General features: G+C 42.0%; 1 protein-coding gene across 1 annotated transcript; it reads left to right on the top strand.

Moving 5' to 3' along the window:
- The first annotated feature begins 3,962 nt into the window (after nt 1–3,962).
- Nucleotides 3,963–24,926, top strand: col9a2 (procollagen, type IX, alpha 2). Its single transcript, XM_085262534.1, has 32 exons — nt 3,963–4,203; nt 5,344–5,418; nt 6,240–6,275; nt 6,372–6,434; nt 7,844–7,897; nt 8,251–8,286; nt 12,712–12,735; nt 12,865–12,918; nt 13,013–13,066; nt 14,553–14,603; nt 14,704–14,760; nt 14,850–14,903; nt 16,293–16,346; nt 16,465–16,518; nt 16,996–17,049; nt 17,165–17,218; nt 17,388–17,441; nt 17,541–17,594; nt 17,693–17,746; nt 18,466–18,510; nt 18,986–19,039; nt 19,341–19,394; nt 19,466–19,519; nt 19,609–19,680; nt 19,945–19,980; nt 20,087–20,131; nt 20,616–20,648; nt 20,853–20,999; nt 21,092–21,146; nt 21,232–21,420; nt 21,517–21,594; nt 22,909–24,926. The coding sequence occupies exons 1-32, from the start codon at nt 4,132–4,134 to the stop codon at nt 23,112–23,114; spliced, it is 2,076 nt and encodes a 691-aa protein (XP_085118660.1). The 5' UTR covers nt 3,963–4,131; the 3' UTR covers nt 23,115–24,926.
- The last annotated feature ends 775 nt before the right edge of the window (nt 24,927–25,701 follow it).

Raw genomic sequence — 25,701 nt, 5'->3', positions numbered from 1 at the left:
ACTCACACACACGCACACACACACACACACCCCTTGAGAGTTTAAACAGAAAGAGGGGGAAAAGAGGCAAAGGGTGGAGTGAGAGAACGGAGGGAGACGCCAGTGTTTTCAGTCTCTGTTTTCAAACTTTGAGAAGGCTTGGGAGTCATTTGTAATGAGAAAGACAACAACTGGATCATGATTCTTCTCAGCTTTCACCCATGAAAAGATCAGCACAGCGGGATTTTTGGATGCAGATGCATCTCCATGCATTTGCTACACCCAGTTTTTTTTGCATGAAATTTGATGCGCCTGTGTGTCGTAGCAATGTTTTATAAGCTTTCGAGATTTTGATGGGAAAATGCAAACTCGGATAAATGCTGGTGCACCGTGGGAGCTTGTCTGCTAAACTGATTTGCCAGGCTCATTCACTGTGTGTTATTCCAGCCCCTTTTTCAGTGTTGTATGTCTGTTGTTGGCATTTTAACAAAGCCATCTAACTCAAATGGTATCATTTGTGACAGACAGAGTTCTGGCAATAGTCAGATGAGATGGATATCTTTAAAGGTCCCAAAGGATCCATCACATTTAAAATGCACAAAGTAAGCCTATATTTTTTGGCATGATTAAGCTTAGTGAGAATGGGGCAAATTTTCACTAAAACTGCAACCGTTTCTTAATCATAATGAAATATTATCCTAAAATTAATCAGCAAGTGAAAACAAAATGAAACAAAGGCAAACAACAGACAACTCTTCTGGCTTTTAAAAAGTGGCTGTTACCTTTTGGCATCCAGTATTGCAGTGGGCAGCGAGTCAAGAGCCTAAGCAGGTTCTGGCAGAGTGGCATCATTTTATGTGAGATCATATAATGTGATGATATGATGCTGATGTCTGAATTTTGATTAAACATGTTGACCACTCGTGCTTTTCTGTTCACAATGAACCTCGAGCTAGCAGTTTGCTTACTGTAGAGATTATGGATTTTCCCAGCACTTGGTTTTCTCATACAGCTCTGAGCAATAAAAGAAACAAATGTGTTTATATGAATTGTTATTTCATACAGAACCCATTCTCAATGCAGCATTTTGCCCGTGTGTTGTTTCTATTTGAATGTTACAGTCATGTGAAAAAGAAAGTTTTCACATGACTGTATCCAATCCTGTGAACATCCAAGTTGCTCACTTACTGCTCCCATATGATGTAAGTAGGTAAGTAGCAGCCAGGTGTTGATAATTAAATGACTGATCATCAGCAAGCGTGAGCACCTCTATAAAACTGGAAGTTTTAGCAGCTTGCTGGTGTGAAGCATTCAGGTGTGTGTTAACACAATGCCACAATCTTCCCAGGAGTCGTTGTCTCAGCACATTCACTCTGAGGTCAGAACATGTGATGCTCAGAGAATTGCAACAAAACAACGAGCTAGATCTCAGATTCTACAAGCTTCAGTTGGTCTGTTAAATGTTAAAGTTAATGATTATAATTAGAACAAAAAACTGAACAAAGTACTGCTTCTGTGGAAGAGTTGCCAGGAGAAAGTCTCTCCTCTACAAGATCATGGCTGCAAAGCTCAGGTTTGCAAAGTTGCATTTGAACGCAAGTTCTGGAACAACAAGACCTAAATAAAAATGTTTGGCCAAAATATACAGCACCACATTTAGCAAAAACCAAACACAGTATATCAGCACAAGCATCTCATACCAACTGTCAAGCATGGTGGTGGTGGAGGGGTGATGATTTTGGCTTGTTTTGCAGCCACTAGACCTGGGTGCCTTGCCTAATTGACCATCAACTTCTCTGTGTGCCAACGCATAGTACAGTCGAATGTAAGACCATCTGTCCTAACGCTAAAGCTTGACTGAAATCGAATCATGCAACATCCGAAGCACAGAAGGGACTCTATAACAGAATGGCTGAAAAAGAAAAGTATCAAAGTGTTGCAATGGCCCAGTCAAAGTCCAGACTTCAACCTCATTGAAATGCTCACACACACCTCAATGAACTGAAGCCATTTAAAGAAAAGTGCCCCAAAATTCATCCACATCAATGTGAAACGCTGATAAAGTCATAAAGAAAATGATTGCTTTGAGTCATTGCTCCTAAAGGTGGTTCTACAAGCTACTGAATCATGCAGTCTAGTTCGTTTTGAACAGGATTATAAAGAGTCATACGAAAACTTTCTTTTTCATATGATTGTAGATATTAGAGAAAAAAAGAGTTGTCCTCTTTCTCACAGCTCATCACACAACCCACAGATTTACCAGCAAAATACCAACATAACTGTACACGTATATGCACTATATCCATTTATAAAAGCATGTGAGACATAAAAGGAACAATACATAAGGTTCTTTTTCATTAAACTAAGTTTGACTCTCTTACAGCCTAAAGCTCTGAACTCTGCATTTGAGCTTCTTTTGAATCACTTTTTGTATTTCTCAGATTAATTGCATCTAAAATGAGTTCCTACTTGATGTTGCAACAGTCAACGGCTTGAAGGAAATGACTCATGGGAATTACAAGAAAGTACTATTTCTCATTTGCAGAACTTCGCTGACATTGACTTTTTAAAGATATTTGTGGGAGAGGTGCCACTGAAGTTAACACTTCGCAAAGGCATAATAAAGCAGAGGGCTGCTGCCTCCACAATGCCTGCTCATGGCCCCTGAAAAAAGGAAGATTCGGTGCACTCTTTTTAGATATGACTACACAAAGCACACGCCTTATATTATATCTTCATAATAATTTGGCTTATTTCATGAATGTACAGTATTGGCATCAAATGAAATGCAGAAAGAGGAAAACTGCGTAATATTTTGCAATCCTTTTCTGACTTAAGAAGCCAGTTGAACCCTTTTTTCTCTTGTATTGAATACTTTATATTCTAAAAGAAAAAAGCTGACATTGACGTTGTTTTGACACAAAAGACAAGTGTAAAATGTATTATACATAAACACTCAAATGGCTTTCTGCATGTTGCGTTTTAATTATTCTTGTTAATACTTTTTTTTGGTGGGGGGTTTTTTCAGCATGACGTAGTTTAGAGTTAATCCTTTGAGTAAAGTATGAAAAATGTAATACCAATTAATTTTGATTTAGCGAGTGATAGATTTGCAAATGGAAATGGGGAAAAACAAATCCAGCACAAAAGCCACCACTGAGATGTTTTCCCTAATTTATTGTTCGTGGGGGTGTGTTGAGATCCCCTGCAAAGTGTAAAGGATCTCAATTCACTAATAAATGCATTTCCTCTCAACATACTCAGTACTGTCTTTATTATCACAGAGGACAGCAAATGCCCCGTTGATGGAGATCTTAGAGGCCCACTGGCATCTCTTGATGTGTCTTTGCTGCCATCTAGTGGCCACAGAGGCTAACGCTGGTGTAATAAAATTTCGGTACTATAGGGGTCACTGTGAGGTCATTTTTCACTGTTTTGCTAGTTTTTAGAGGCCACTTTGGATTAGTGTGGGAGCGAACATGCTCTTTGCTTAATGACCACTAGATGTCAGTAAGTGACTTTGCTTGGTGATCAGGTGCATTATTTGGAAGTGCTCGCTCATCCCCTCTGTTAGCAAAGAAGATGCAGACACCCATTTTTGTGAACAAGCTTGAAAGTCACCAGTGCCTCCTCACTCACTGAATCACATCCATTTACATTTTTTTCTGAGGTTATTTTAGTACAGTGCGAGAAAACAAAACAAAAGGCAAGATGTGAATAAGGGAGGAAGTTGATGAAATGCTTGTGATTACACTCCAGTGTCATTAACTGCTCAGATCCCCCCAAATTTGGGAAGTTTGGTAAATCCTGCCCAACAGGATTTAGAAACTACACGTGTGTATGTGTGTGTTTTTACACTGTTGAGCCTGAGACAGAGAATTTTTCTTCTGCTTCCAGGGGCCAGCACTGGGGGCTGGACAACACCTCTCTTACTCTCTTTGCCCTACTCCCTCCCCACCCTCTTCAACTTGCCATCCATCCTGTGGGCTGTGCACACAGCACCCCCGACCTCCCCTCCTCCTCCTTCTTCTCTGACAGCTTTGCTCCACCAGCTCTGCACTGTGCCGGCCTTGAGAGGAGTAAGGGAGCAGAAAGAGGCACTAGAAGAGAGGATTTGCTCAACCGAGGAGAGACGGACAGGGGAGAGGGACCATGGCTGCTCTCTCTGCCTTGCTGAAGACCTGGGTTATTCTGCAGACCTTGTGCCTGGTTTTGGCTCAAGTGGTGAGTGGCACAGAAGAGCTCAAAACTTGATCGGGGCTCAAGGGTTCAGGGGGTAAGGGCCCTCGGTAAGGGTCCAGTCGGCTATGGATATCTTCAGGTGATCTTGTAGGTTTCGTGCCATCTTGGGCTGGATGAAGGGATTAAATAACCACAGCATGGAAGCAAGGATATAAGTGTGATGAGTACCCAGCTTTATAGAATGAATGTAGAAGAAAATGATTTTCAGGGGTGGAAGCTATCTTGTGGATCTTTCATGGATCACCCTTATCGTACACGGACTCTTAGGTCTTTCTAACCACGGCGCCCCCTCTTTTTTAAGGCACGGATTCATCATTACCTAGGCTACCTTTACAGGGGCCAAGAGGAGCACTATTTAACCAAGAATGATGGGATTTATTTTTTCAGTTTTTTGGGGGTCAAATCTTTGCAGCCATGCCAGATTTAAGGGGGGGGAAAGTCAGTGTGCACTGACACCGACACACAAACTTTGTCCACTGAGCGTGAAAGCTGTTATTCAAACAGACACCTACACGTTATCTTCTGGACTTACAGGAGTTTTCACTTTCAAGGATCATTCTGTGTTTTGTTTTGGGGGTTTTAACACCTGAAGAATTCAAAGTGGGATTTATTCTTTTATCACTTGATGGACTGACCCTTGCAATAAAATGTTGTTCAAGACAGGCAGTAGGATGGAGAAGGAGGGGGGTGGGTTGGGTGGGGGTAAACAGTGCCAGTCTTTTAGCCCTTCCTCCCACATTCCTCCTCGATCCTTTGTGTTTACCTCCTCAAAGATGCCAGTTTTATCATGTTATTTTTGTTGCAATGCTCCATGTTAAACTCACTCGGCTTTCAGAGTTGCCCACCTTAACCTGCAGTAACCACTCCGATATTTGGTTCTATGATGGAGGGTTAGGTTATATTTCCTTATTTGGGAAAATAAAACATACATCAAATGTGTTTTCATTTTTATAAAAATCCATGAAAATTAATATCCACTATGATATTACAATATATATTTAACATCTGTTAGTTATATATTCCACAATGATACTGCATCCTGATTGTTGCTACAGGCTACTGCACAGAGTGAATTAGTAAATGTTGCTGTTTGACCTTTTTTCCTCTCTGTCTGTGTTTCAGAGGGGTCCACCTGGACCTCCGGGCCCGCCAGGCCCACCCGGCCCCTCTGGCACTCCTGGGTCAGATGGCATTGATGTGAGTATCCACACAGGTTTGCCAAATAGGTTTTCCCACAAAGCTCCTCATTGTGCTGGAGAAATACCAAATCAGGAGGTGTGGCGCAGTACTGAATTCATACCAGCAGAGAGCGCTGCAAATGAAAACACCGGCACAAAAGAGCTCTGTTCCCAGCAGAGAGAGGGGTCTTTGAGAAGAGATCCTTGCCTCAGACCCGAGTTTGGGTCACAGTAACGTGATATGTGCGAGTTACTCAAAGGGTTAACAACAGGCAAAGTTGTGTAAATGTGTTGGAAACAGAAGCTGCTCTAGAGCAGTGTGGAGATAGCATGCTTTATGGCTCAATACCAAATCAAATGTAAAAAGTCTCTTTTTTTATTAGCATTTTAGCCAAAAAACTATTTTTAAAAGGCTCTTTATCTATCAATAAACGGTGTCAGTTTAGCATGTTATTAAACCTGTCACTCTTTGCTCACTTATCCAAAGGCTTAACAGTGGGATCAAAGCCTGATAGAAAACGCAGCCAGTGTGGCTGACGCTTACACTTCAGAGTCCATCTAAAGATTGCTTATAATATCAACACTGGAGCAACTGATTAACATCTGCCCGTGCACCTCTCTGTGCTCAGTACAGTATATATTTATGTGGCACATTTTTCTCATGCTGTCTCGTGAAATTTGCGACGTGATAAATCTTCCTAAATTCATTTCTATGAGGCGATGCGTAGCAATGAAAGGCATTTAGGTGATGAATATGATACAGTTGTGAACACAAAGGTGTAACCATGGCGTGTACTGTATGTTTAGTTGGGTTAACACATGCCCTTTGTCTATCTGCAGGGAGAGAAAGGGCGTCCCGGGTCACCTGGCCCACCAGTAAGTCTGTACTGTCACGGTGCCAGTTTAATTTTGCAGCAACTTTAACTTGTGATTTACTTGAACACGGTTTTTACGGTGTGGATTTTGCTGTAGGGGCAGAAGGGAGAGCCAGGAGAGCCAGGTCCTGACGGATCATCCGGGGAGAATGGCATTGATGTAAGTAAACTGTGTGCAAGAGAGAATGAAAAAAGGAGAAAAACTTTTAAAAATATTGCTTCCAGATTTTGAACTTCAATTTTGAAACGTATTTTCACAAGTTTTACAGCTTTTCCTTCAGACAAACACCTCCTCCATGGCCATTCATACGATGCCAAAGTAATTAAATGATAGATTTCTGTAATTTTGTGCATTTACTTGTTACAACTCAAGGCCAAAGAGTCATGCTGACAGGGTTTTTTCATTTACTACAGCAGCGTTTCTTTATCATGAAGAAAAAATGAGACATACTGTTGAAATTGTGCTTCTTTTTCATATATTAAGATATCCATTGATTAAATGTGTAGTTAGATTTCTCTACATTGACAGAAAGGGTAGCTTCACTGATGTAAGAGCAAAACGGGTTGTTTGTGGCCTGCGATGTAAAATAAGTTTAACATCCCTGCACTAGAGGCTCAGTCTTGTTTGTTGTCCTATATCCTGGATGATCTTTACAACATGCTATGTTTGTGATAGCACAGTCTGAGCACCCACAGGTCAGTGTTTTGTAGCCAGGATATCAGGTTCAAAGCTACTACCAGAAGTTTTGGGACTACATTTCACAAACTCAATCCCTCTTCTTTGCTTTTAATATGTTTACCTCCATGCAACCACATCACGCTAAAATATGACTAGATAATAAAATACGCACTACAAGTGGTCTGTAAAAAGAAACCAGAAAGCTTGATTTTGTTGTACCTCACAGATTATTCATTTTTTTATCGAGGTATCTGTTTTAACAGTGCTGAAAGGGGCTGGTTAATATTATTATTTTTTTCCTACATATTTACACCAGGTTTTTCCCCAGCTTTCCACAGAGAACATGAAACCTATCGAGAGTGGAGTTTGTCCAATTGTCATTGGAATAGATCAGTTTACATAAGAGCTTAGAATATTAGTAGGTGTTGATGACGTTAATCTGGTCTATATACTACACATTACTTGTTTTGCTCATGTATGTTTGTTTTAACTATAAAATAAGAGGCATATTATTATGGCATTGCAAGTCCTAACTACTGCCACTGTGCAGAGACAGAGACTCGTATATAACTGTGTCCTAGCTTTTTCAATTTGAGTTGCTGCTTCAGATGGAACTTGAGCATCAGTGCCAAACGGTCACATGCTAACAGAAGCACAAACACACACACACACACACACAAAACCAGGCATTCCTCAGAGGTTAAGCCAGTAATCTGCCCCGGAATCTCAGTCTCAGGTTTGTTTCCCAATTACTTACCTGAACCAAGTCAACTTTGATTAAATGTGAGGTTAACCCTCCTGTGATGTTAATTATGTTTCATTTGTGACGGTTTTCAGTATATACTGCATAGCACATCTACCCGATTTCATTTCTTTCTGTTTGCCTCCAGGGTTTGATTGGAGCAAAGGGTGACCGAGGTCCTATCGGGAGACCTGGACCAAAGGCAAGTGTCTAAACCTTAACCTAAAAAGATTATTAGTGCAAAATCACAATTGTGCTGCTGTTCTGTGTGAAATCTGTTTGTGCTGCTGGTGGAATACTCTGAAAGGTTCAGATTTATAGAAATATAAAATCTCTGGGTAATGTTCCCTATGCCCTGTCACTGTGATGTTGAGAATGACGTCGAACTCCTGCTTGCAGGGGAAAGCGTGAGAATCGCTGTGTTGTTAAGGACTTTCTTTCATTCATCCTGGTGTGCTGTTTTCATTTCAAAAAGATATTGTCATTGTCATCTATATGTGTAATAATACCACAGTTAACCATCACAGATATGTTACTGATTTCTGTTGTTTGCAGGGTCAACCAGGTCCAACTGGTGAGCCCGGAACTCCTGTGAGTAAATCAATTTTTAACTGTCACTTTTTTTGGTTTTTGCAAACATTTTAAAAGAACTTAATATACAAAATGTCAACTCTAGTTTTCTGACAACTGCAGTTACAATGTAGCATCATAAACTGTACACAACAAACAGACACCATCACTTATTTCTTTGCATTTTACAACCCTGAGGTTTTGACTTTCCCATCCTATGAAACCATTTCTCCTTTTTGTTTTAGACAGAGAGAGTAGCAGATAGGGACTCATGACTCGGTGTAGTTAACAGGTGCATTTCTAATTCACTGTGGGAAAACAGAATGCCAGTTCCAGGTATTAAGACACAGCCTATTCAAAGAGAAGCTGAATAGCTTACCCCTTGAAGCTTATTTATATTGCTGTGGGAAATCTTTGTAAAGCAGATATAATCTGCTTAAGTGGCCATTGCCAGCTTGCAACATTGGGCATTATATATTAATTAACTTGTGATCACATCTTGGTGTTTTTTTTCCCCCTTCATGGGTTCCTGATCTTTGTTGTGGTCGTCGTGTTTTTCCGATTCTTCACATTGATTCCAACAATTTTAGCGATCTCCCTTTAGGATTTGTTTACATCTGTAATTCCGCATATGGAGGCTATCATCATCATCTTATAATCAGTGTTGGGAAGGTTACTTTTAAAATGTATTCCATTACAGAATACAGAATACATGCCCCAAAATGTATTCTGTAACGTATTCCGTTACGTTACTCAATGACAGTAACGTATTCTGAATACTTTGGATTACTTAATATATTATCATGCTTTTTACAACAACGTGAATGTACTATTGCTGTGTGATTCATTACTGTTACTGAAGGTCCGCGACTCCGAACTGTAGTAAAGGGACCTCTGACTAATACGGCGGGGTCCCTGTCGGCTCGTAGCCGAAAAATAGCTTTACTTTGTTGTGTGGGTCAACTTTTCTTGCGAGAGACAGAGAGAGGCGTTGAAAGACTGCTCCAACGGAACTTATTGTTTTCGGAGGAAAACACGAACACGGTGTACAGTCGAGTCTTAATAGCTTACTTACAACTGGGCTCGTCAGGCACTCTTCTTGGCTGCAGTGGTTATTATTATATTTACATGCTTCCAGCTCCCGTTTTTTCTCAATGACAACTCGTACCTTTCCATTATCCTTTTTTCTCCCTCCTCGCGCTCACAGACCCATAACGTGTATGGCAGTCCATTCTCCCTGCAGCACGGACTACACTGCCCATGATGCTACATTCTTTAGGGCTATGCCTGTAGCATTCTGCCTGTTAGCTTAGCACAACAACAACGAAAAGGCGCTCTCTCACCCAGGAAACACACAGTCGCAGAGAGAGAGAGCGTCGCCCTGTAACCATGGCAACCGTAACGCTGCCCCCTGGAACAACAGAACGTAGCTGTCAAACAAAACCCAAACAGTCCTGACCCGCGACAATATGAAACAGGAAAGTACCGCAGTGTAATCCATTTATTTCAACAAAGTAACTGTATTCTGAATACCACCTTTTTAAACGGTAACTGTAACGGAATACAGTTAGGGGAGACCGGGGATAGTTGTAACGTGGGTCAGTTGTAACACTTCCAATTTCTCCAATCAGGGCTAAGTTTCAAATGATGTGACTCATCCTGTGCATGCCCAATTCAGTTCTGCTATCACATGTGAAAAATCAGCACATTTTGTCAAACACAGACAATTTAACACGAAAAAAAGTAATTTGTATGCCAAAAAGTAAGTTTTTCTACTTTATTTCAATTTGTAATAGCATTATCTGCTTTGCAGTTAAACTCATCAAACTTGAATTATGTTATTTGTATGTCTATGGGGATATATTCTGTGTAGGTCTTTAGTGCTAATGTTTTAGCCGTTGGCTGTAATGTAAGCTAGTTCATGGCTATAGGAGTCTGGGTCAGTTGTAACAGCAACAGTCTGGGTTAGTTGTAACAATAATGCAGATGTTACAACTTACCACACTATTACTTTAACTTATATTAAACAAGTTGGGGCAACAACATCAGCAGAGAGAGGTTCACTGGTCACATTTGTATATGCGGTTAATGCCATTGGCAACACAATTCCTCCACTGTTTGTGTTCCCACACATACATTATGCAGACCACTGTGTCAGAGATGGACCAGTAGGAAGTATTGGTAGTGGAAATAAGTCAGGATGGGTGCAAGAAACAGATTTCCTCATCTTTCTGAAGCACTTTGCAAACCACACCAAGGTAAACCCTGAAAAAAATAAAGGAATTGCGATGCTGGTGAACAACTACATTTTTTCAGCTTCATTGTTATGTTTAAAATTGGTGCAAGAGCTGTAGGTTATAATGCCCACTGAGCCAATGAGGCCAAACTCAAGGAAGACCAACCAAAATTAATGAAATATTCATTTGCAGAAAATTCCATAATTTGTCTTTTTTGGGGGGTTGGAATATGCTCAAAAGCTAGATTTCTGCATTCTGTCACACACACACACAGCTACATAAATGGCTCTAAGTGCATTCATGTGTTGAATAAACAAAGATTACATGTTAATGTTTTGTTAGTACCCTTATTTCATTGTGTTACATTTCACCCCAGGATATGTTACAACTAACCCAGACTATGGGGTTAATTGTAACATTTCACTCTTTGTGTTTGAGACCATACCATGCAATGGGTAACTGTGCTGCAGAGAAAATAGTTGCACTATTTAATAGCAGAGACATGTAAATACTTTGCATTACATTTTGAATCCACTACCTTAAAAGAGCTCCAATTTACAGACAGAAATGTCAAAAATGTTACAACTATCCCCAGTCTCCCCTACTTATATTTTGTATTTTAAATACGTAACGGCGGTACATGTATTCCGTTACTCCCCAACACTGCTTATAATGAGGAAAATTATTATTATACTCTCACTGATTCATTCAGAAAATGTGTTGGAAAAAGCAGCCAGAAATGCACAGGAGCAATCGACGAGACAAGACACAACAGTGGTTGCAGATTATGTTGCAGATTATGTACAGAAATATTTAACAGTCCACGAGGGCTGGCTTGCTTTAAGTGGTCGTGTGAGAAACTGCAGTTTTTGGCACTAAAGATTTTCAGCCTTCAGAGGTTGCTCTCCACTACTTATATGCAAAGCCAAAAGGCTTTTCGTGTGGCTCCTATATATCATTCATTTCATTTTTTTCTGTTCAGTTACTCTGAGTGATGAATAAGTGATACCCAGTATTTAATATGTATTATGATTGGCACCATTCGAAACACTACCCAGTGATGGAAAGGAAACAACTCATCTCTTATATTATTTTATGAGGCAGCCATGCAATTTACTGCCAGGGACCTTCAGTCAAAATGTTTAGATAACACTTTTTTCTAATATCTCTATTTAATCTGTTATGCATGTATTCGAGAGACGTGCAATATCTGACTTTCTAACTGATCTCTAACAGCTTACTGGATCTTGTTGTTGTAGATCCAGTAAGCAGTTTGAAATCTGGAAATTCCCTGAGAACATAACTATCAGATAGAGATTAGAATAGAATAGTTTCATAATATACAAGTACATTCATGTAAGGCTGTATTGAAGTTCAGTGCTTGAGTAACTGTGCTCTCTGTATATTAATATAAAATGACTAATTGGCTAACATTATCTCATAGGGCTCTCGGGATACTTAAGAAATGAGTTATGATTGACTGAATTAGGCATTCTTTGCGAGCCTGCTCAGTTCTCTAACAAACATATTGCAACACAGCTGGTTTTTTAAGGCAACCTCCTTAGTGCCTTTTAGGTCACGCATGAATGCCTGACCAGCTGTGCCTCAATTTGGGTTCAGTTTATCCAAATGTGCTGTAAGATTTCTGCAGCTGACACGAGCCTGATGCAATCCTTAATAAAGGAGTCACACTCCATATTGTCATTAGATTCAGCCATTCCACACAAGCGATCATGAAGCATCAGCTGTAGCAGTCTTTCGCCACTAGGTGGTGCTCGATGTCCATCTATTGCACATCTTTGTAAGTCCAGCGTCATTCAATGTCATGCTTGAGCACAACACTATTAGTTAATCCGTTATTTAGCGTTAACAGGCGTACTGTCTGGGGGCTGTGCCGTACACCCAGCTGTCTTACGCTCCACAGACAGGAGATCCAGCCCTGTGGGCTGTTCTTCCTCCAAGAAGGCTTACTTACTTAATTACTTTGTTTATAATTAATTCCAAGCAAAAGACACAGCAAACACAGACTGATTGTGTTCTGTGTCTTTGTTCCTGAGCGCTATTTAACCTGCACTGACACTGTACACACGCATTACTGAATTCCTGCATTTGTTTTTAATTGGCTTTTGGAAACATTAATTGATACTCTGATGGATTGGTTCCACTTGTTACACAGTAATTTAACCCCTTGTCACTTTTGTCCACACAGGGACCTGGCCTTCCAGGACTGGCTGTAAGTAGCTTCTCTGGTATTGTGCAGTTATGCCTTCAACTCTTTAAAGTGTGGCAATAATTTGTCTCTGGTGGGATAAGTACATATCATCTTGTTTGTCACGCTCACTAACATAACTGTCCTGTATAGGGTATTCCAGGCCCAATTGGTCTCCCTGGTGAGATCGGACCAACTGGACCAAAGGTAAGGAAACTCCAGCTTCAGTTTATTATGGGGGCCTTTGTAACTTCTCAGAAGCTCTTAGTCACAATTTCTTACTCTCCTCACAAACATTTAGGGTATCCTTGGACCACCGGGACCTCCAGGACTTCCTGGACCTCCGGGCAAGCCGGTAATTGCGAGGAAAAATCGTATGAATTGTCATCTTTCTTTCTGACTCTATGTCACAAAGATCCTCGAGCTAAACACAAAACCACCTTTTGAAAAGCCTGTTTTTTAAAAAAAACCCATACACTAGTGTATCATATGTAGGTTTCCTTGTTGTTGTAGATCCATTAAGCAATTAGAAATCTGGAAAGATAGCATAAGCAACAGCCATTAACTGAAGCATTGCTTAAGACAGCAATCTCAGCATGTCAGCTGGTCTCAGTGCCTGCCACATCAGCTGATGCTCACCTGTGCATCCTATTAGCAAGTCTGATGTAGGGCATGCTATTCAAGCTGCTCCAACCGGCATAAAGTTCATGCTGCTTCTGCAAGCCGCATTGGGCCTAACATCTACTTCTACAATAGCGCCTCTATTTTATGCTATTTTCTGACTTATTCAGCGTCACGTTCTCTGTTGTTGGTGTCTGCTCTGGTCTTGATGCTACGCTATATGCTGTTAGGCCTCCTTAGCATGTGTGGTGAGGTTCCAAGTATAAATAGTGCAGATGGAACAATTAGCCTGATATTAGTAAATGTTACATTAACATAAAAAATAATACCTGTTTGAACATGAAATATTTTATAATTGTATTGTTTACTTGCAGAACAGTTCATAGCGCTCTAGAGGACAAACATTCACAACGCCACTGCCTCATCCCAATTCCATTACACATAAGCACTAAAGCGCTGCTTGAATGTACCCAAAGTTAATCCACAGAAAGGATGTCACAGTAAACAATACATGAAGGCACTGAGACTGGTGAGATCGGCTTTAAAAACTTAATAAATAAGCTACCGGGAGTTCATTAGGCTTAATCAGGCGTACATTTTCATCAGTCTAATTGTTGCTGACTGAAATGACTGAATGAGATCACAGGCAAGGACATACTGCTGATGCCATGCTTAATGCGTGCTCTATCCAGCACACAGTTAATGTTGGCGTGTGTGTTTTTAATGCGCCGAATGGTAACAAAACACCAAGCGCAGCCAGAGATGACTGCTGCTTGAACAAGTCCCAACAGACACTAAGTGGTGATGCACTAAAAACAGTTTTAAGAGGTATGCTTTTAAGTCATTTTCCAGCGGCGTATGAACTCTCCTGTGTGCATCTCTGTGATTCCAAGAAGGGGAGGGGGGTGCTTCATTGAGAGTGATGTTCCCAGCCCAGGGGAGTGTATTTGTTTAGCTTTAGTGCTGTCCTAGGGTAAATAAACCCCCATTAGATCAGTGGGCTGTCTCATCTGGCTGTTGCAGAAATACATCAGCACCTGTAGAGATACTTTAACTTTCTAACTCAATCTATAAACAGAGAGGGGGAAAAATGGAGGAAGAAATAGATGGAGTGAAAGAGGGAGAGAGTGCTGGCTCAGCTTGGGAGGGTGGTAGACGCAACTGACTGCCAACTGTGACTGGGTGACTTTGCTCATCCATGTATCTGTCTGTCTGCTTAGGGTCCTCCAGGCAAGTTTATTGTTGGAGAAGAGGGTAGTGCAGATTTCGAGGTAAGATCTAAAGATTCCTCCTCTCTTGCAAATCTATTCTGACACAACTTCACATTTTATAACCCATACACTGCATATCCTTCTCACTATCTTTTCCCAGTGTCCTCTCAACTGCCCAGCAGGACCTAAAGGCCCACAGGGACTGCAGGGAGTCAAGGTGAGTAATCTGTCTGATTCAGGCATCAGTGATCGTTTCGCATTACCAAATTATTATGACACCATCCTGCCTAATTGTTTCCCCTCTAGGGACACAAAGGACGTGCCGGTGCTCTCGGAGATCCTGGCAGCATTGGAAGACCGGTGAGCTGCTACAATCTCCGCTTGAGAGGATATGCGCGTGCACTCAGACACCCATACGTGTAAATGCCGTACAGTTGCTTTTGCACACTCACCCACCGTACAGGACCAAGGGGAGGCGAGGATTAGCTCTAATGAAGCCCCCTGAGGCACATGACTGGCATTAATCTGGCTGCGATTAGTCAGGCCTGGCCCTGGCTCTGGAGTCAGCACGCAGCAAGCCAGATGAAAGGGGTGGTGAGGAGCCAGGTACATGAAGAGTTGGATGAGAGAGTCAGGGTTAGCGCGGGCCTCTCACCTCGCTGTATTAAGCAGAGCTAATGAGCATACTGTGGGCTCCAAGGGAGCGGCTAGCCAAGCCCCAGGAATTAGCCTCTGATCTTCCCACACAAGGAGCTTTCTGGCAGCGCTTGCTTTAGATGCTCAAAACACTCAACGCATCAAGCAAGCGCTCCTCCGAGGCCGACCAGTATTTTAAAGGAGCTGCCTGGCTCTCTTTTCTTCTAAAACACAATGAAAGCTGTTTACATCCTCACCAGTTGTTTAAATGGATACCAACAGGGTTTGCTGTATCACTGATGCCCACGTGATGCCAAAGATGGAGTAAGACTATCAGATTTATCTTTAAAGTGCGGGAAAAAAAACAAGAACTTAATGAACCTGCTGAGGATGGCGAGCAAGATTCTGGAAACCCAGCAAAAATAATATTTCTTTATTGGCATATAAACAAATGGTTTGAAGTGTCCAGTTCAGGGGTCGCATCATTAAAAGGCCAGGCTAATAGACTGCTCAGGCTAAACTGAGTGTTGATGAAAAGTGTGTAACTTCAGCAGGGAAACAATTAGGCCAGCTTAGCTTATTGTTGAGCTGAGCATCTAACTGAGTTCCTAAATCCTCCCAGTAACGCGAAAATCTCCCTGATTATGTTTGTTTAATCCGTGGCCTTCTGGATATGCAAAAACAAGTCGTGCTTTCGGGGAGTAACAATTGGCGCTTTGACTATTATTCCCGGTTTGCCCAAGATTTCAGTCTTTATGCTAAGCTTATCCCGACTTATCCCGGCACAAGAGCGCCATCGAGTCTTCGTTTCCGCCCCTTTAACAGTCTTGGCAAACCCATTATGCGCTGATTGAACTGCTTCAGGTGCTGAAGACCACCAGAGGATGGTGTGAGCAGGCTGCAGATCATCGATACATGCAGACATCAGAAACGGGTTTCAATTAGATTTTTTGGTAAATGTTTGCAAGTCAAACATATAGAGACAAAACTAAATGAAATCTGTGGTTTGATTAAACGTTTTTCAAGGTTTCACAATTGCTTCCCGGCACATATGCTACAGGGCGAAGCACATACTTATTATTATTAATAATCTTTTTTTTTGTTCTTCATCAGGGGCCCAAGGGAGAAGTTGGCATCTCTGGGGAGCAGGGCATCCCAGGACCTTCAGTATGATGATAATTAAATATTTATAATTTTCATATTATAATCTACATAGTATCATCTCAAATAGCCATTTCTTGTGGACAACGGTGTCTGTCTTACCATAGTTTGCCTCTCTTCTAAGGGTCCCATGGGTCTGAGTGGTTATCCAGGAATGATGGGTCCCAAAGGAGAACCAGTGAGTACTACACTCAGTTTATCACATATAAAAAGCATATTGGCTTTTTGTTTTTCTCCCTCTTTCTCTCTCTCTCAGTACTGCTCTCATTCTTAGATGAGCACCAAGGAGGCACAGCCAGACTTGCCCCCACTCTACAAACATCATCCATTACCAGCAATGGGGACATATGGAAATGATGCTAACACAAATCTCTCTCCCTCTCTAATGAGTTGGGGTTGTCTGGGTCCACGGTGCCTCCATCTGTAGTTAATGATCCGCTGTAGCCATCCGTCTTACTGTTAACATTAGCCACGTTAGCCAAGTTAGCACCCCGGCTTAGTGCCAAAGCAAGAGTGCCTGGCTCTCTGTGTAGCTCCCATTAAAGAAGTGAGTTAAGCTCTAATTATCCCTTTATCACAATGAGTGGTAGGCTACCGCGACTTAGCTCCCTCTCTGATCCGAACAGATTGATGGCACTTTGTTGTTTTCCCTCAGGGCCCTGGTGGGTACAAGGGCATCGGCGGACCAGTAGGACCTCCTGGGCCACCTGTAAGAACGCACACACTTAAAGACACGCAAATACAAATTCAGCTACTCATATAAAGAGGTATATTCATACACTGAATTCACTAAGGCAACTGTGAGTCTGCTCTTTTCTTTTCAGGGTGAAGAAGGACCTCGTGGACCACCTGGAGAGCCAGGCGATAAAGGAGACAAAGTGGGTGACTCTTGTAGTGGTTTCCCTGAAAGTTTTTTTTTTTTTTTTTTGTCAAGGCAGTGGTGTGTGTAAAAAAAAAAAAGAAGAAGCTATTTCAGAGCTTGAATGGAGGCAGCGATACTGATGTGCGCCGTGGCTCTACTGAGGCTGATTTCTTTATCTTCTGCAGGGCAGCCGAGGTATCCAAGGCCCACAGGGTGCAGTTGGCAAAAAGGGAGAGAATGTGAGTGAACGCACTTTTGTTTTTTCAGGCCACAGTTGTGGAGGTGCTTGGCAAGGTGTGCCAAATGAAGTCCACTGACTCATCTGCCTGCTTTTTCAGGGTCTGCCGGGTATTGATGGGAAAGATGGCACACCTGGCATTCCTGGAATCAAGGTAAGTGTGTGCCAGCAGTGATAATGATGAGTAACTTCAATTGGAGGTGAAAAAAACAAAAACATTAATTTATTCTTCTTCTGCTCTCATTTATGCAGGGTGGCCCCGGTCAGGCCGGGATGCCCGGTCCTCCTGGTCCTCAGGGAGCAGCGGTGAGTGATCATTCGACGGGGGCGTGCGTGTTTTGTCGGAGAACTGTTCGACAACGCCGCCAAAAAAAAAAGCACATGCAAATAAACAGTCATTGTCACTCAGACCACGTAGAAGCGCAATCTGTTCTTCTCTTGAATTCAACAAAGCCAGAACACAGACAAGGGAAACCAGCTTGAAGCGGTGTGTAAAATTTCGGTGTGTTTTGTTTTCTGGGCAGTCATCCAGGTTAACAGTGACCCCGTGACCCATGCTGCTTTAGAATAAAAAGCACCTTGAAAATAGCATTCTCTCTTCAACCGCAAGCAATTTATCACAATCAGACCAGTGGGTAGACATAAGTGTGTGTTTGTGCGCGCGCCGTTCTGACTAACGGGTAATGGAGCATGAGATGTGCACTGCATGAGATGCTGCGCGGTCACTGCAGTGACACTAACACTCCCTAAAACTCATACACTGCAACTTAGCCTGCTTTATGTCAAACTGTGATACAGCAACCACACACACACACACATAACATCACTGCAAGGTCTACAACTGTGGCAATCACACCACAAGCCTATTTTTACCATTATCATTATATCAAACTGCATTATTACCGCCAACTGCCGACGCCTACATAGCCATGTGCATTTCACGCTTGCGTTCCTGAAACGTGTCTGATGTGCAGATATGTAGCTTTGATTAGGACTGTTTTCAGCATTGTTTATTCCATCTTCAGGGATTACCTGGCAGCCCAGGAGCTAAAGGTGGACCTGGAGCAAAGGTATGCCTTCTACATGTTCATACTGCAAGTTTGAGATAATGCAGCCCGGGGTATGTACATGAATTCCCTGTGAGCCAAAGCTTAGGCTTCAGACTCCTCTAAACACCAAGTTTCCAGACAGTGCTTCCACTCTCGTCTCCATATGTCAGTGAGAGTGGATATTGCTAACATTGCCATTTTAGACACACACAGCTCTGGCAGTGAGAAGAGAAGCCCCAGCCACCTGCTTTTTAAACCTTTTGTCTGAGAGATGCGTAAAGGGAGGGGAACTACAACAACTTGTTTCAGACTCTTGATGAACTAAGAAGATTTAACCCCCCCACTCTATGTTGGACTGTGAATCGTGTACATTTTCTCTAATAGAGTCCATGAATAAAAATGATGTGGAAATGAGCATAACAGGTTTTCATGTTCTTGTAATGTGTGTAATGTGTGCCTTTCTTTTAATATTCTTCTTATAATATTCTTTTTCTAGGGGGAACCTGGACCTAGAGGTCATGTTGGCTTGCCTGGGCCCTCTGGACCTTTGGTAAATATATGATTGTTTCTCTTCTTTGTGGTCAACTTGAATTTCAGGGTTTTTTTAATATAGCACCAAATCGCAACAACAGGCACCTCAACAGTCTTTATATTGTAATATAAAGACTGTGGTAATAGATAACAATCAGATGACTCCCTATGAGCAAGCGCTTGGCAACAGAGGGAATGAAAAGTAAGGATCTGGTTAGTGTCTACCCAGATGCTTACTCTGGATGGCATTCATAGCAAAGTAGAAAAACCGTTAAAAGCTATAGCATATAGTGAATAATTGTACTTTCTCCCTTTCTCAGGGTGAGCCTGGTATTCCTGGTGAGCCTGGTATGCAAGGAATCCCTGGACCTAAGGTACAAACCTGAATATCACAATAAAACACTAGCGGCAGCTGCTGCTTACTCACCTCACCTGATGTCCGCAGGGCGACAGAGGGGAGCGAGGACCAGTTGGGCCACAGGGAGCAGCCGGCAAGCCTGTAAGCTGCACCGTGTCTTTTTCAGACATCATAACGCGCTCTTTACTTCAAACACATCATGCAGCAGAGCTTCTGTTTTCCCCTCACAGGGAAGCAAAGGAGAGAGAGGGCCCATCGGTGTGCCTGGCGCCCAGGGTCTCAGTGGAACAAAGGGAGACAAGGTCTGTGGACTTTGTGATAATGCAGTTACACAAAGCTGCATATTGGGGGCAGTGTTTACTCACAGTGAAACCCTTGAATGAGTGAAGCAATATAAATGATAATCTAGGCATAATCATGTTCCTTGTTTTAGAAATGAGGCAACATCTTTCTTAGTTTGTGGTCTCTGGTGTCGCTGGTTTCAATCAGTACTGAATCCTTGTTTTTCTGAGGATAATCCAGTTTACATTTGTCCACATTTACATTTACTCCGTCTCTCCTGCCAGGGCTTCCAAGGAAAAGTCGGGTCAAAGGGGGGCATTGTGAGTAGCACCTCTTTTAAACTGCACCACTGGCTCCGTACTTAAGAATACTTTCAAGAGCCTTTTTCATTCCCCTTATTCTTCGTTACCTCTCTGTCGCTTTTAGGGTGACCCCGGAGTCGAGGGATTGGCCGGCGAAAAAGGCGAAAAGGTAAAAACGTGGACATTTGTTCCAGCACAGACTTAAGCTGCTTTAAAGTAGTTGGTGGTTTTTGTTGCCATAAGGACCACAAAAAGTTTCCAAGTTTGAAAAGAAAAAGGAAATAAATAAATGCAACTTTTAGGCTTTAGATAAAAAAAAAAAAAAAAAGGTTTAAACATTTGGTTCTGGAGGCATCAAAGCAGAGAGTTGTATACAAGAAAATGTTGGAAGCATTACCAAAGTTAAGAAGAAGAAGAGGATGTCTGTTTTTTTTTCAAATTTGCATACAAATCCCCATTATAATCCAGATGGCAAATAAGCTATTTACATGACAGTGAGGCAATGATGCACATTTGGGTCTTTGAAGCTGCATTTTTAGATGTTCATTTACAATATTCATCCTTGAATTATTGCTCAGTGAGTGTCTCCGAGGCGCAAATGATGGATGGAAATGATGAATGGGGAAAATGACTTTCTGTCTTTGCTGTGACAGGGTTTGTCTGGCGAACCTGGGCCCAAAGGACAGGTGAGAGTTACAACGAGTAGAAATCTGACTGCAGGGATGGACTTGTTTTGCTTTATTCTTTCCTTAGTCATATCCACCTTTCTATAAGTCAACCCTGACCTTTAACTCTGTAACCCAAAGCCTATGGTATTAATTATAAGAGTTAATTCTCATTATTCATGATGTGTTGGGCCTCACTGGGTTGATTCTCTTTTTTCTTCACAGCAAGGAATCAGGGGTGACACTGGACACAATGGACCCACTGGAGATCCTGGCAAACCAGGAGACCAGGGACCACTGGGGCTGCCCGGTCCTAGGGGGCTTAATGGAGAACGAGGAGTACCCGGTATGCCGGGCATTCAGGGACCAGCAGTGAGTCCAGTTCCACTCTTAATCACAGACACATACAGACAGAACACCAATCAGTGTTTAGTCAGTGCTCAGTGTTCTCCTCCTCTCTCCAGGGACGTGATGCATCTGACCAGCATATTGTTGAGGTTGTGCTGAAGATGATGCAGGGTGAGCATCTAGACCTGCTTTAATCTCCTGAGGAAACATCAAAGATCAGTTAATCAAAATGATGATGTCCTCTCTTCCGTTACAGAGAGGCTAGCGGCCGTGGCAGTAAGCGCCAAGAGGGCTGTGCTTGGTGGTGCAGGTGTAATGGGGTCTCCCGGACCGCCTGGACCTCCAGGGGCATCTGGGCCTCAGGGACCACATGGCTTACCTGGTGCCCGCGGCATCCCCGGCATTATTGGAGCACCTGGGCAAATTGGAAACACAGGGCTTAAGGGTAAAACTAAACATTAGTACTTTTGCATATTGTTGAACTTCTCAGGCATTAAACGTGTTTTTTTAAACGTGTTTTTTTTTCTTTCATCTACCTCAGGAAAAAGAGGTCCAAAGGGAGTGAGAGGTGATCCAGGTAGACCTCACTCAGGTCCACCAGGAGCTCCAGGAATACAAGGTAAGACCTGAAGCCTTCTAAATGAACCTGTAAGGTAAGATTTTGTGCATATTCCTAGGCAATTCAGTTCAATTTGATTCAATTCAGTTTATTTCATGACGTTTTAACAAACACTGTCAGCTCAGGGCACTTTATATTATAGGGTTAAAGACCCTCCAATAATACAGAGAAAACCCTGGCAATCAGACAACCCACCATGAACATGCACTTGGCGACAGTGGGGAGGAAAAACACACTTTTATAAGGAGTTAAGTTGTGTTAAGCTGATGTAAATTACATGATATCACAGGATCTGTCAAATCTGTGTAATTCCACCTCCATCATGGCTGGGCCTCAGCAGAATGCCACTAAAAACTGTGCAAATCACACAGTACTCACTGTCACTGCAATCTGAGGGCAGAACCACAAAATCTAGTGACATTGCCACCTAAAACTTTGTTATAAAAAACAAAAAAAAAACCTTCTTGTTTACAGCATACTCTCATTTTCAAATTTTAAGATGCAAATGGGAGTGCCAGAGGGATGGAGAATTTTTGAATAGTAATATTCTGGTGACTGGGCCAAAAGTCAACACAGCTGCTGCATAAACGTAACTTACAATGGATTCACTTGTGAAATCAAGAAATTTTAAGATTCTGGACAGCCTTTAAAAAAAAGTGCAGTGTGCGTGTGACACAGCAATACAATCAAATGCAGTAAAGTCAGAACCTGTGTATGAGCTCAAATGTGTCTCTTCATCCCTTCACATGGATTTTGTTGGTCTCTAAAGAAGCAGAGAAGCTTCAGTGGACATTTAAGTCACATGTACATCAACGTGTACTCACAAAGTGTGTCTCAATTGCACTTCGCCTACATTCAACCTAGCTTTTATACCTCAGTCGAGTGTAACAATCTTTTCTTGGGGCACTGTAGTAGTCCTTCCACAAAGTTTTTTTCATGAACACAGATAAGAAGAGGAAGAAGAAAGGTACTGCAAGCAACTGAAGGACCTGACATTACTGCTCTCGCCACAGGAGAGCCTGCTGAAAGGCATTTTAAAGGCATCATTAACTCCAGTAATTTAACAGATGCTCTTGAATGAGAATGTAATAGGCTTGCAACAGCACACGCTAATTCAAATACAGGGAAACACACTCACACTTCTGTGTGCACACATGCACACAACTTAAATATATGCATGCATACAGTACACACATGTAATCCAAGTCCAGAATGGGGTTTCCAACCCTTAGAATGAAATTTGGTGCAGTTAATCTTTTTGACCCCTCGAAATCAGTTAAATCCCATTTGATGTTAAACTCTGTCACTCTGCAGGCCCCCCCGGTATCGATGGAGTGGCTCGGGACGGTAGGCCCGGAGAGAGAGGACCTCAGGGAACACCTGGAGAGGCCGGTCGCCCCGGTAAGTCGGGCCCGCCGGGTCTCCCGGGATTCTGCGAGGCAGCGATGTGCCTGGCCGCGTCTGCTTACACCTCACCGAGACTACAGGAGGCGGGAACGATCAAAGGACCCAATGTTTAGAGGCCCCGTCTCCCCATAAGCAGATCACAGCACCTGGGAGAGAGGGAGCAAGGCAAGGAAAAAAAAAAGGCGAGAGACCACTCTTCTCAACATCAAGAACGAGAGGTGGGGGGGGACAATAATAGTACATTGACTGCATGTGTAGCCCCCCCCACCGCTCCTTCCTAGAACTGACAACCTGAAGTTTTGACTGGTGGGACATCATGATCTTAATCCTCCACATCACCATGACAACAGCAGCTCACAGCCACCCACCTCCGTCTGAAATCTCAAGTGGTTTTTTTTGGATGTCGGTGTCAGCGCCGTCCAAATATCCCAGTCCTGCTCAAGCAGTGAAAGAGGAACAGATTTTATATTACATCTCTCTTTTTTTTTTTGGTCTCTCACCAAGTCAAAGCATCTATGAGCTGAAAGAAGCTAAACCAAATGTGGTGAAGGATGCTTTTTTCCTTGTTTGGTCACTTTCAATGTTTTTTTTTTTTTCCATATGCAATATTTTGTCAGAGGAATGTTTTGAAGTTTTAACGCCCTGCCTCTTTTCCAACATCACACCCGTTGCCTTAAACGTGTACCCCGAAAACCTGACTAATAAATGATTGCAGCCCCAGTTTCCACTCAGTACTGTACCGCATTGTAAAATGTAGTCTTTTTCATTTGTAGGCTTGAGTGAGATCCCTGATTTACCTCATGTGTACACTGCCTTCCCTTCCCAATCCCCCGCTTTCAACCCAAGTCTCGTTTTAGAAACTAACAACTAGCTTTATCTCTTCTTCTTGTTGCCTGGCAACAGCATATCCCGATGGGCACTCCCATCTCCCACAATGCAGTGCTGTAAATCTTTGTAAATGTGTGTTGATTATTATGTAGAGGAAAAGGAATGGGTTACGATATGCACCAACAAAAATCCTGTGTTAATGAAATCAGTGAGTAATAAGGAGTTCCTACAGAAATAATGACTCCTCCTCAGAGCAAATCAGTTAACGGTCCTAATGTGCTTTCTGTGCCACTGTCAACTTTCCATGGGAGGTCGGTGCTTTAACGACAACTTATTTTCATCAAAAGAAGCTATTTATTGTTCTTTATATATAATCATCTGTAAAAAAATAAATAAAGTTGTTTGCTGGCTGTTCAGGCAATCCTAGACTAATAAAGAGGAACCTTTTCTAAGAGCCAATGTTCTTCTGTATCATGTTGGGAATGGAAAATGATCTATTTCAATTCGTTTTTCTTGATATTTGTCCTCGTCCAAATCTTTAAGAGCACCCATGTATGCATGTAAATAAACTCCCATGCGTCCTAAGCTGCATACGCTCAGCATCTTTTAATAATCTTGCACTACCGAGGCAAAAAGTTGCAACCATTCAGCACTACTAGACTGCGCACATCAGATTCTAAATTGCTCAAGGGCAGTATTTGCAACTGACAGGTCAGTTGCTTTTGCGATGTCATAGCTTTGTGCCTGGGGGAAAAGATAGCAAGAACTGTGAGAAGCATTCAGGGATGTCTAACATTTTAACATTATGAGTTGGTCTATTTTTTTCTAAAGTCTTAGGAATAATAATTCAACATTATCGACAGTTCAGTATGACAGAGTGCACAAACCTCAGTTTCTCTATTGAAAGTCTTGTGTTAGATCAAGGTACAGCCTCTAAAGTTAAAAACAAAAAAGCCAACAGAAGTTGCAAACAAGTTCCTCTTGTGGCTGGCTAAAAAAATGGACTGAAATCTCCACAGACTTACGTGTTTAAATGCTCAACTTTGTAGCATTATACATAAACCCAATAAAAAAACAAAACAAAAAGAAAAAAAGAACAACTTTTGTCTTTTTTTATATTGTTCTGCTTTGTGTCAACTTGTACCTCAACATGATAGTGTGTGGTGGGGGTTTTTTTGTCCATCCAGCTGGATGGTGACGCTGTAGGCTGACAAGTGCTTCAACTCCTGCAGCTATAGCCAGTTAGTGATTGCTATTGTATTCTTAATCCACTAATTCGATAACTGAAGTGAACCATTTGGTGCTCTTTTAGTGAATTTTCTGACTAATTTGACTTGCTGATAGTATGAACCATCCAACAATTCTAAGCTTCACTTCTGCTGAATGACGTTCTAGTATTTTACTAGTTATAATAACAGATGTGTCTGTGCGTTGCTATTAGTGTTAGCTGTTAGCATAGCAACCCACCCTTTTCTTTCTTTTTTTTTCTTTTTAGTTCTGGTTGCTTCTGAGCCCAAAACCAACATGGTGGCAAGTGCGTCCGAAAACGGCGGGCAACGCCACAGTTGCTACAGTACCGTGCAAAAGTCTTGAATGATCCCTCGGTTTGCTTCCATTTTGATCTAAAACAGCCAGACTTTCTGGTAGTTTTTAAGTGGTCTTGACCAATATTTCTCCAGGTTTTCTGAAAGTTTTCCTTTGGACGTTGGCTGTTTCCTCCCTCATCTTCAGTCTATTTCACTTGTTAAGCTACTTAACACTGACCTATAAATATTCGAGCATAAAAAAGACAGCTAACTCAAGCCACTGTATGAACAATATATATTTTTTAGCACCTTATTACTAGCAACCTGTAGCAAAACACATACCCAT

Source organism: Mchenga conophoros, linkage group LG22 (genome assembly GCF_057382185.1).
Source record: "Mchenga conophoros isolate Kocher_MC1m ecotype Shallow Benthic linkage group LG22, M_conophoros_male_GT1.1, whole genome shotgun sequence".
Taxonomy (NCBI): domain Eukaryota; kingdom Metazoa; phylum Chordata; class Actinopteri; order Cichliformes; family Cichlidae; genus Mchenga; species Mchenga conophoros.
Note: the sequence above shows the minus strand (reverse complement) of the source record. Positions and strands in the feature narration are given on the sequence as shown.